This window comes from Gopherus flavomarginatus, chromosome 7 (genome assembly GCF_025201925.1).
Source record: "Gopherus flavomarginatus isolate rGopFla2 chromosome 7, rGopFla2.mat.asm, whole genome shotgun sequence".
NCBI lineage: Eukaryota > Metazoa > Chordata > Testudines > Testudinidae > Gopherus > Gopherus flavomarginatus.
This window is the reverse complement of record NC_066623.1, coordinates 86,357,883-86,370,483: the sequence shown is the minus strand read 5'-3', so window position 1 is coordinate 86,370,483 and position 12,601 is coordinate 86,357,883. Positions and strand designations below refer to the sequence as shown.

The 12,601-nt window shown below is 37.6% G+C and overlaps 1 protein-coding gene across 4 annotated transcripts in view; it reads left to right on the top strand.

The window, feature by feature from the left end:
- The window catches only part of SH3GLB1 (SH3 domain containing GRB2 like, endophilin B1), a 35,552-nt gene that overhangs the window by 17,123 nt on the left and 5,828 nt on the right, over positions 1-12,601 (top strand). For 2 of the 4 annotated variants that reach the window (XM_050962202.1, XM_050962205.1), the window contains 6 exons: positions 211-344; positions 787-879; positions 2,770-2,856; positions 5,342-5,365; positions 9,908-9,997; positions 10,570-10,670. In XM_050962202.1, the coding sequence (XP_050818159.1) occupies positions 211-344; positions 787-879; positions 2,770-2,856; positions 5,342-5,365; positions 9,908-9,997; positions 10,570-10,670 (529 nt within the window). The remainder of the gene's footprint in view (positions 1-210; positions 345-786; positions 880-2,769; positions 2,857-5,341; positions 5,366-9,907; positions 9,998-10,569; positions 10,671-12,601) is intronic. The other 2 variants (XM_050962203.1, XM_050962204.1) reach the window with 2 other exon arrangements.

Here is a 12,601-nt window from a genome sequence, read left to right as displayed (position 1 = left end):
GCCATGGCCTAACACTGAAGGTTTGTTTCTTCAGAACTTCCAGTTAGTGACTCTCATTAAAACAGCCTTGATTCTAACTTTTTCTTTAAAAGCTATTTATTTAGCATTTGGTAATTCTTCAAAATGTTGGCCTGAATTCTTGTGCTTGTAGAAATTTGCATAACCACCTACAGGGATCACTGTTTAACAACCATCTCTTATGCTTTGCAGGAAATGCACTAATTAAATGTGGAGAAACACAAAAGCGAATTGGAACAGCAGATAGAGAACTAATTCAAACATCTGCTATAAACTTCTTCACTCCTCTAAGAAATTTTATAGATGGAGATTATAAAACTATTACTGTAAGTTGACAAATGTATTTTAAACACTTGTAAATAGTTCTAAATATAAACATTTAAGTAAAGGGATAGATAAAGCACATGAAGTTTTCTTTAAAACTCCCAATAAGGAAAAAGCAGTTGAGACTTGACTTTTCTCTAAAAACACAGCAGGCATTACTTAAGAGAGGAGAGGAGGGGAAAATAGTAAAATCTGGTTCAAGAAAATTTTCTTGAACCAATCTGCCACTTTTAACCCCTATCCAAGATAGGACACTTACTAAATAATTATCTGGATCTGATTCTGCATCTAATTACGCCTGCGGTTTTAGTTTTAGGAGGCAGCCTGGATGCAGTATGTTACAAATATCACTCATTTATTACTGTAGATTATCTTTAGTAGTAGTATAAGCCCACAACTTATTTCATGATCCTCTTAAATTAACTGATTTTCCTAAACTTCCAGAAAGAACGCAAACTATTGCAAAATAAAAGACTAGATTTGGATGCAGCAAAAACCAGACTGAAGAAGGCAAAAGCTGCAGAAGCTAGAGCTGCAGTAAGTAGAATAAATTTTTTTTTTAACAAGAATTTCACTATAACTCTCCCCATTTGGGTCTCAAATGTAGACAGTTCTGGCCCTATGCAAATTATAATTACTTATACTAGAACCCAGACATTAATATTATTACTTCAGCAAATATTTCTATGTCAAACTGAATAAAAGATGCCTGGGTGGAACCGAAGAGAAAATGGCACATAGCTGACTTCTTTAAATTATTACTATTTTTTAAATGTAGGCATAGCAAATTTTTATGCTGCTCCTCTTCTGTCCTACGTGAACCTTTGTCATAATGACCAGTCTTAGGAACGCAAACCATGTGACTTCTTAGTGCCCAACTTCTAATCACTAATACTTCAAAATGTGGAGGAACTTTTTCACATTAATTTTTAAGGTGGGGTTTGTCAAACATTAAGAATTGCTCTTTTTTTGTTTTACTAGAAGTATGGGAGCTTAAGTAGAACAGTTGGGGTAGTTGGGAGTTTCTGAAGGCTTAACCTTGCCCTATACTAAAATACTTTTGCTTCAATATTCTTTTTTTTTTTTTTTTTTTTTTTTCTTCCCCCTTTGGAATGGCTTGTCACACATAATTTCAGGGGATTTATCACATCTTTTTACATATCAACAGCTCCAAGTCCTGTTACCTTAGATATTAGCTTGCAAGGTCCAGTATAGCAGATAACCATTTTACCCAACATAAAAATTCCAGGAACAACCATTTCCAAAACATTTAAGTGACCTCATTAATCTTAGTTTTACCTCAAGTTGTTGTTTTCTTATGTGCGTTATTAGATTTTTTGTTAGCTGGGGGGCAGAATTAATCTGCTGACTTTATTCAGAGGAACAAATTACTTGCTGATCATTACTACAGGACTAGTAATAGAAAAACACTTGTGCTGTAAACATTTATCTGTTGATGTTCCAGTGGTGGTAGATCATGAGACTTCCTGCCTCTTAGGGTACATCCACATGGCAAATTAAGGTGTAATACCTGTATTAGCTTTAATTTAGCTAGCATGGGTAACAATAGCAGTGAAGGTGTGGGCTAGCAACCAGAATACATACTCGCTCCCACTGGGAGATGCGCTTCAACTGGGGCAGCTAGCTTGCACTGAAGCTCATGCCATCACGTCTTCCGTGCTAAAGCTAGCACGGGTATGTCTACCTGTGTTTTATAAAGTACACCTTAATTTGTGATGTAATTAAAAGTACATCTACATTACCATCTTGCTTGCCTATACTTCAATTCTAAGCCCCTTTAGTTGTTGATAACTCAGACTAACAACATTTTAATGCTTTTCTGCCTCTTGAACACTGGGTTTCAAGCTTCCAGAGGGGTATACGCAAAAGGGCCTATAAAGCCTTACCTTGCAGTTGGTAGTGAATGTTCAGAGTAGAAGCCAGAAGATCAAGAAGGGATGAAGAAGTGTGGAAGGATTGGTTCAGGTTGCCATGGATTATTCTTGATTTTTCTAAAGGAGGTTTGCCTGGCTTGCTAGCTGTAGTGAGTGTCTGAGTCAGTAGCGCACGCTTTCACTGAGGGTTTTAATGCTCGTCTTTATGATAGCCTCAGGTCTTGTTTCAAATGTGTTCTCTCTTCTATAGAAGAAAATGAAACAAATGCAGATGGATTATCATGTAACTTTAATCTCTTCATAAGTCATGCACCGTTACGTTCAATAGCTAAATGAAGTAGCCCAGAGCAATATTTAAAATGGCTGAATAAAACTACTTAAACTAAACCAGCAACTGTTTGGATTTCTAGGTATGCTTCATCACTTGCTCAGTTCAATCTTGCAGTGTTTAACTATTCTGTGTTCTGTAACATATTGTTCACCTGCAGTAATAACAGTGTAACCTGGTTTTGTTTCTATCTATGCACTGAAGCAACTAAACACGTCTCAGCCTGAAGAAAATAACATTATGGTAAATGTCTCTTACATGCTCAACTTGCTGCATGTAAAATGGCTAAAGGTTTGTTGGCCTCCTGTGTTCATACATTCTTTTACAAAGTGTTTCCTCTTGCTATCCAGCCCTAGTGGCCTTAATTGTCATATCAAATATTTGGAATGGAGAACTGAATCAATATTCCAATTTCTTGGAGTCCTTGCTTGAATAATACAAAAAAGTACTAGATAAATGACTCATGGCTCTATATTTTTTAAATTGTCCCTGTCAGACTGCATGCAATACTATAGCCTTGTTCCACAACTTTACTGATGTCAGAAAGCTTAATGTACCAACTTAATTTTTTTACTGTTGAAAAATTTAAGTGCAGTTTTGGGAAGACAACTGAAATTCATTAGTTGACTTTCCCCATAGTATTTTGTACAGGACCATTTCAGGGGAACAGCACCTCACACTGCTTTACAGTGTCCTTGAGGGAATCCCAAACCGGTCAAAAGCATTACAGAGGACATGTCATAAACACAAGTTAAATTAATCACATTACCCATCATCCAGTGGGTCTATACATGCTTTGGTTCAGAGTTTCATCTGCAGTCAGTGCAGGTTGACCTTTCATGCAGTTTTATGGAGGGGTGAAGAAAGTTTGTTTGCTCACGTCTTAACTCCAGTCCAAGCCAGTATATATAATTGTCTAAATGGCGTATTTCTGTGGATTTGCATTAAATTACCTCCTAATGATTTCACAGTAAACCCACCCAATGAGCCAGGAAAACACAAACACACACATTGATATAACAGTTTTTACGAGCAACCTATGTGCCCATAGCATTTGATTAGACTCCAGATGTTTGAATTATTGGATTAAATAATCTCAACATCCTAATCTTTGTAGTTTCCATGCTATCATGGTCTCCTATCTATCACAGTTGGAATAAACTGTGAATCTAAATATTTTAGGGACTCTTTCTTGTCTTTGATAACAAAAATAATTGTATGAAAAATTTGAAACTGAATATTACAATGAAATTATTGGGCTAATTTAGAAATAACAATTGTAAGATGCTTGTTGCAAAGATTTGCTGATTCTTTCTCAGTCTGGAAAATATTTAAATGCTGTTTTTAGACCAGAGTGTTAGCACACTAGTCAAAACTACTGCTGTAGAACATGCACAATATTTTATGATGGTTCCTTCTTCTGGTGTTTGTCCTCAGTTTGTACAGCATCTGGTACAATACAGCATTGATTTTCAGTGTAGCCAGTAATACAAATAAACACTGAAGTGTTAAAGGTTCCATCATTGGTGGACAGTGAATTGTTAAACCAAAGAATCTTACCTCTAGTTATAAAACTAATGAAGTCTTGGGTCATAATTGCATGTTTTAACCACAACTTTGACAGTGTCAGAATGGCTTTCCAAACAGCTTCTAATTTCAATGTAATAAACTAAGGGAAAGCTGCATTGTGAGGAAGACTCCTGTTGTAGCTGTATTCAGTTCAATACTAAACTTATTACTGTGATGTCACAATAGCATTTTTAATCTATTGTCCAGTTTCCTGAAATTATCCAGTTTATTGCAAGTCCTTGTAAAGGCAGCAACCAATAATGGAATTAAGATGGCAAGAGAAATCGCTTGTCTCAATTTCACTGTTTTTGTATTTAACATAATTTTTTCTAGTAGGCTCTTGTGAAGGGTGAGCATATCTTTCAGTTGATCAGTATTTCAACCTTAAAGTATCCATAACTAAATTAAAAATCATAAATTTATTTATAACTTGCAATAAGTAACTTTAGGCTGTCTAGTTTATATCCATTTTCCAAGTAGTTACATATTTTACATTGTAAGAGCTTCATGTTTTGCAGACAGGTATCCCATTTTACAGAATTTGGATGTCTATCACTTTTGCTCTGCAGAGTATCCACTTAAGTTTTTTTTAATAATAGCTTCATAATATCACATAATGCAGTAATGTAGTGCTGTAGCAGGGGTAGGCAACCTATGGCACATTTGTCGAAGGTGGCACATGAGCTGATTTTTAGTGGCACTCTCACTGCGCGGGTCCTGGCCACTAGTCCCGGGGGGCTCTGCATTTTAATTTAATTTTAATTGAAGCTGCTTAAACATTTAAAAAACCTTATTTACTTTACATACAACAATGGTTTAGTTACATGTTATAGACTTGTAGAAAGAGACGTTCTAAAAACATTAAAATGTATTACTGGCACGCAAAACCTTAACTTAGAGCGAATAAATGAAGACTCGGCACACCACTTCTGAAAGGTTGCCGACCCCTGTGCTATAGGTATGCAGTTTAAGCTGGAATTCTTTATTGTGTTTAAAGAATGCATTACATTTTCTTGACTGAACGTAGTTCATAGCAAAGGCCTTCATAGGAGTGCAATGAGTCACAGTTGTCCACTCTTTACATCATCTTTTTGGGGGGGTCAGGGGGAGGGAAGGAATTATTTAAGAACATACAAGTATTGCTTTACTGTGTTAAAACCACTCTCTGCTGTTCTAAATGTCTGTCTTAACTCTTAATGCTGACAAGGTTTGGGCAGAGGAAGTGACAAAAGTAAGTAAACAGTTCAGAAACTGCAGCATTATAAAACAGTTACTTGTTTGATACAGTGTAATAAAGGGTGTTCCATGTTCTTGTAGTTAATACATTGCTGGCAGTCATTCTGCTGTATTGCATCAGCTATTTAGCCCCTTACAGAGAATTTCAGATACCAGTAGTGATGTGAGCTACATCATCAGGTTAGTGCTTAGGAATAAACTTGGAATTTTAAAGAAGTACTGTTTCTGGGTAACTACTGCCACCATGTGACATTCTTGTGGCAAGATATAATATGAAAAGATAGTAAGCCTGCAAGTAACAAGACAGTAGGGCTTCTCTTACAAAAGTTAATTTCTTAGGACAGTATCTTACTGCAAACAAATCGCAGTAACAAATTTATTTATAGATTGATTTTATTTTTTTTTTTCCAGAAGGATTGTGTGGTAGTGCTCTGGGCTGTCAATTGAGACAGACATTGAACTGTTGGCCTCCTAGTACTCAAATGGGGAACTGATACTGTGGAAGTAGCAAGCTCATCTGAAGGAGGGTGGAAAAAGGAAAAGCAGTGCTAGCCTTAGCACTCTTGGGTGGGCCTGCAAAACAACTAATTGCCTGCAAATGTAATGGAATGCAAGACAAAAACCATAGATTGGCAAGATGATATATTGAGAAATCACTTGACGGACTAGAGGCTTCTTGTGCCTTCTATTGGATTTTTAGCACACATACAATGCTTTCATAAACACTATCAAACTGGTTCCCCTTTCTTTCCATATGGCAAAACTAGGGGTATGCCAATCCAGTGGGGATTGATTTATCACGTCTAGTCTAGATGCCCTCTCCCGTCAACTTCTGTACTGCAGCGCCCCAAAAGGCACAGGCAGAGTCGATGGGGGAGTGGCAGCAGTCAATTCACCATGGTGAAGACACCACAGTAAGTTGATCTGAGTACATTGACTTCAGCTACATTATTGACATAGCTAAAGTTGTGTAACTTAGATTGATTCTTCCTCTTCCCCGCTCTCCCCCCCCAGTGTAGACCAGGGCTAAGAAGCAAAGTCTTAAGACATCTGAGAGCTGGGAGTAGAACATCAGAGCTCACTGCCAAATCATGCTGTTCTATACTATTGAGCTACCATTCTGTAACAAGGTTATACAGGTTGCTACAAGCAGCTCTCTGGGGAAATCTGGAGACTAGTGGTGGTGCAGTTGGTGGCAGCAGCCTGAATGGCATTCCATCACCCAACTAGCAGAGAAGTGGTCTAGAGAGCTGTGTTAGGTGTATCTAAGGAAAAATCCAGTGCCAACTTTTCGAGCTATTGTCTTGTTTTCAAATCTTAACAAAGAGAGGCTAGACACTCTGAATTTATTACTTTTATAAAGTACCTGTCTGTTGCCGCAAGTGCTGTAGAGTTTAAAAAATGAAAAAGTAGTAAAACCAGAGACCACCCAGTCAAATCCTCTAACCTAAAGCTCACGGCTCCTTCTGAAGGCCCAGTAACTGATCTAAATGCTTTAAAGTTGATCTAGCTTCCCCTTTATTGAAAGCCCGGGGAGGGAGGGGAGTCTGATTCATAAACTAATCTCTGAATCAAACCATAACTTCTGTTTGAAATAGCTTATCACTAGAAATATATCTCCAGTGTTGCTTTTAAGACTCTAGGTGATGAAGAATCACTTAACCACTAGAACAACTAATCTTACGGATGTAATTGTCTTCACTGTTGAAATAAAGCACGGATTTATTTATTTTTTTTTTAGTTTGAATTGGTCTAGCTTCAGTTTCTAACCATTGGATCTCGTTATGCCTGCTTCTGCTAGCTTAGTCTATCAAATCTCTCCCATATAGCTAGGCACGTGTAGATGATCGTCACCCCTTAACTTTCTCTTGAGTGAACTTAAATAGACTGAACTTCTTTAGTCTCTTACTGTAAGGCATGATTTCCAGACCTTGAATTAGTCTTATTGCTCTTCTGCACCCTTTCCAATTAACTTTCTTTTTTGAAGTGTTGCCTGCACTGAACGCTGTATACTGTGGAAGAAACAAACTCCACTCTCAGGTTGGAATCAACGAAGTCAGAGACTGCTTTATTCAGGACATGCAATATTGAGAAAGAAACCGAGGCAGAGATGCTCTGTCAGCTGTGTTCTTCCCCAGGTCAACAGCTTATCTATCAATAAGCTTTTCAGCCCGGAAGGCTTACAAATCCATAGTCTGAACTGAGGTGGAGAGCAGGTATCACGTCAAGGGCCCTTCATGGCAAGACAGTGAGTCATCTGCTACTTCCTATTCAACTGGGAGGTTTCACTGACTGTGGTTGCAAAAGGTGGCCGTGAAATTCTGATAAATTAGGTCAGTGGTTCTCAACCAGGGGTACATATACCCTGAGGGGTATACAGAGGTCTTTCAAGGCTTTTTCCTTATCACCTCTGAGAAGGGTTACAGTTAAAAGTTGCATGAGCTCAGAGTGTCCGTTGTGCGTGTATACCCGTTTTACCCTGGCTATATAAATCGGTATGCCATAATGCTACACTTCAATCAGTGGCCGTGAAAAAGGAGATGAGGCAATGCGTGGGAGCGTGAAGAAACTAGAGATCTTGGAGCAAGCCATCACAACCTCCAGTTCAAGTAACGCTCTGCATATAGCAAGTAAGCTTGACTTAAAAAGCAGTGATGCTTCCAAAGGCCCTTCTGTCTGGTGAACTAATTCAGTGTGCACCTATTTAATACACAGTTGTAAAACTTCTTATTTTGTCATTATGAAATTTGATAAGAGAAGGAATCTGCTTTATTTTCTCTATCATTAATGAAACAATGCAGAGGGCAAATTATTCACTTTAAAGTATCAGCCTTGTTACAACTTCATATCTGTATGTGTTTAAAAACAATCCCCTGAAATTTACTGCAAGCTGAAGTACCAAAAAAGATTTACTTTTGTAAAACTAAACAGTTAACTAGGTTTTCCATCCATTGGGAAGCTGTGTGGAATGCAAAAGCAGGAAATTCAACTCTTCTATTTTTTTTTTTCTCCCAACCTTCCCACTCTCCCCTGCAAAACAACAAACACCAAAACAAAACACACACAAACCCTCCTATTTTCCTTGCTGTTCTTATACAGCTCTTTCCGAATGGCCAGCCATGAGTTCATTGTGCTGGTGAAGTCCTGACTTCTGAAGCAATATGCGTCAACACTTAAGGCATAGGAATTTATAGTAAATGACTCTACTATTTTCTCTAAAAGTAAGTCCCCTTTTCTGGAGGGGAGAGGGAGGAGTAAGCTAGCTTGTCCTGAAAGACTTCTGACAGAACAATTTCTAATGGACCCATGCTGTCCATTTGGGACACTTTGCGTAACATTTGGAAAATTGATATGAATTAGCTTGTTTGCTAAATTACAGGTCATCTCATTACTAAATACCAACTGTATACTTAATTCTCCACAGCTGCTTCACTGCCTTTTAAGCAATTTCAAAAGTGGCTGCAAAAACTAACCTAGAAATGTTTTAGTTCCATAATTCTTCTGTGCATATTCCTTCGAATGAGTCACTTCTGTGTTCCCATGGAACTATTTAGTAGGATAAGCAGAAATATAGTTTCAGGTAAAATGACATGCAAGAAAAAAAATTGTGCCACTTCAATAGGTCTTGTAAATTCATTTCCTTTATTGTAAGAGTAGTTAACTGCGGCACCTCAGGCAAAGACAGATTTCTGCTGCTGAATTATCCCATACAGAAACCAAACACTAAATGGTCAAATTTAAAAGCACTGAGAGAGGAATCTAGATACCAGGACTGCATACTTCCAACCAGACACCTCAGAACAATGAATTTTGGATACTGCAACTCTGATTATATAGTCATGTGCAATTTGGGTGGCATTGGTTGCTCAGAACAGTGTGGAATTCAGAAAGACTTGCTCTTGTGTTTAAATGAGACCTCTAATGTTACTAGATCATTTTAGACTTGTTCTAAAATTGCTAATAACTGTAGGCTAACTAGCAGCATTAGGGTAATCCATGAATTTGAAAGAGTTTGTAAAAATATTAGTGTTCTATATGAAGTCTTGAAGTTCTGCTATTGGTGGCCTAATTCATTTTCTAGTGTAGCAGAGAAGTTAAAACCTCAGACTGGGATTAAATTTAAATTTCATTTGCTCCTTAGAGATCTTAATTTTGGGGCACCCTTAGATCTGCATAGGCAGATTAATCAGACATAAAGCTTGGTGACTAAACCATTCTGTTAAAATTTTGGCAAAAAGGCTCGTGGCTATTTGAAACTGCCTGAAAACACTAAGTAGCTATAATCTATTCAGTGTTGTAGCGCATGAAAGCAAAATTGGGCCCTAATCCTGCAAACATCTAAACATATGCTTTACTGCAGGCACGTGAATGATCCCATTGAAGTCCATGGAACCACTTAGATGCATAAAGTTAAGCACCTGTCTGTGTTTGTAGGTTCAAGGCCTTCACATAGAAATTGTAATGGTGTTAGTAAGCAGTGTGTTAAGCTTTTTTTTTTCCTCTTCCCCCAACCTTCTAATAAGTTTATACTCTTCAGTCTGAACAGGAAGTACGAATAACTCAGAGTGAATTTGACCGTCAAGCAGAGATTACCAGACTGCTGCTGGAAGGCATCAACAGTACACATGTGAGTATCTAAATGGAAGAAAATGAAAAAAAAAAAAAATAACTACAGGAAGTTGCTTGGAAATACTTTTAAAATGCTAATTTTTCCATAACACCTTAAAATGTGTTACACAATACATACCCATTTGAATCTCAACTTCTAAGCTGTAGTTACTGTCTAGCTACCTTGACTATGGTCTCCTCAGGGCCCTAGTAAGAAGACCCTTTGGGCACCTTTCTTCTAAACTTCTGAGGTCCTCACCAGACCCACCCTGTTTTGAGGCTACAAATTACAAAATTACTGTGTACTACAGTAACTCTTCAGTTGGGCAGAGAATTAAAAATGGTGGGCATCATGCAAGCATCATATCTCTGAGGCCTGAAAATATTGTTTCTATAGTACTAACATCCCAATTACCTTGTGAGTCTGGGTCATGAATTTGTTGTTCCCTAGCCGTCTCCTCTTCTCTCTCCCTGCCACCCCCAAAGGCAGGGTTGCCACTGACTGATGCTATGCTACCAAGCCAGCCCTTTTAATGCAGGTATAGTATTCTTCTTAATGCACAAAAACTTGAACTCTTCACTATATTATAGGCACATCATCTTCGCTGTCTGACTGATTTTGTTGAAGCTCAAATGACCTATTATGCACAATGTTACCAATATATGTTGGACCTCCAGAAACAACTTGGAAGGTAATAAAACTGCAAAAGCTTTTTTTATAATTTCAGCTTTGTGTAAGGGCTTGTTTAGAGGTAGGAAAACTTGCACTGTTCTAACTACATTGGTATCTGGGAATAGCTATTTTGGTATCTTTCAAGGTGTAGAAAAGCTTTAATTGAATGCTTTCTGTTAACCTTTTCTTTACTAGAAGAAAAGGTTCTCTTTTGCAGCCACTTGTAAATGGAAAGCTGCTTTAACTAGAACTCTTAACAGACCTGCTGAAACGCATTCTAACACATACTCAGTGAGTGGAATCTATTTTATTTTTGTAATGGTGGTAACTGAAATTTACCATTAACTTGCCTTCTCAAAACAAACTTAGAAATAACTGGCATTTGAAACTAGTATCTTTTAAAATTTGATGCAGTATTATAATTTGCAGTAACTCATTTACAAATCCTATTTATGTTGTATGTGGGCTGCTAAAACAACAAGCCCAAAACATACATACATTAGAATCTGTTACAAACTGACTGGTCAACCACACATCTCATTTGGAACTGGAAGTATGCAAGCAGGTGGCAGCAGCAGCAGCAGACACACAAAAAAGCAAGTACAGTACAGTACTGTGTTAAATGTAAAAAAATAAAAATAAAATTGTTTTTAAAAAAAAGGCAAGTTAAAGATTTGACAAGGTAAAGAAACTTTCTTTACTTGTTTCATTTAAATTAAGATGGTTAAAAGCAGCATTTTTCTTCTGCATAGTAAAGTTTCAAAACTGTTTTAAGTCAATGTACAGTTGTAAACTTTTGAAAGAACCATAATGTTTTGTTCAGAGTTATGAACAGCCTACATTCCTGAGTTACTCATAACTCTGAGGCTCTACTATATGAGGCTTTCTATTTCTCTGTATAGATAAGGAATGCATAAACTTTACCTTCGTGAGAGGGAGAGTGTAGTAGCTACAGCGGGGGAAAAGCTAATACTCCTGAGTCTTTTCTTGTCACTTAAGGCCTGTGCCTCATTTCTTCCACTTACAAAGTGCTTCTGTTAGCTATGAACAAGTTAAGAGTTTTAATATCTGTAAAACCCATTGAGAGCCTCCATGAAAGATGGTACATCATATAAATTAAGTAACTTGTATACCGCAGAATCAAAAGTTGAAGAAAAGCTACATGAGAGAGGCACAGATGTTTGGATAGCTTAAATTTTGATGAGTCGAAGTGTTTTTGAAAGACTCTTCCGAGTAACAACAAATGGCGAGAGTACAGACTTCAAGAACTAGGTTGATAATCTATAGCAGGGGTCAGCAACCTTTCAGAAGTTGTGTGCTGAGTCTTCATTCATTCACTCTAATTTAAGGTTTCGCGTGCTAGTAATACATTTTAATGTTCTTAGAAGGTCTCTTTCTATAAATCTATAATATATAACTGAACTATTATATGTAAAGTCAATGTTTTTAAAATGTTTTAAAAGCTTCATTTAAAATTAAATAAAATGCAGAGCCGCCAGGACCCAGGCACTGTGAGTGCCACTGAAAATCAGCTCGCGTGCCGCCTTTGGCACCCGTGTCATAAGTTGCCTACCCCTGATCTATGGAAAGCAAATAGGACTTACTTTAAACATAAGTTTTAACCTAAAGCAGATTGTTCCTCTTAACTAATTTCTTTGCCTAGGCATGTACAAGTGCTTTTATTTTAGCATGCTTTTACAAACTGCCAGTGGTTATGGAAATATGTCAATGTGGTCTTGAAACTTGGCCTTAACCCTATCTCCATAATCCTGCTGATGCTCAGTCTATGGACTGGAAAGTCTCTCAAACTGCCATATGAAACTTGAATCTACGACTCCTAGGGGGTGATTCTGCGGGACTGCACAACCACAGAAAACAGCCCTTCCCTGTAGAAAATGGCCCTCCACACTCAGACCTCCCTCCCCCCGTTGAGCCCTATTTCCCCCCAGC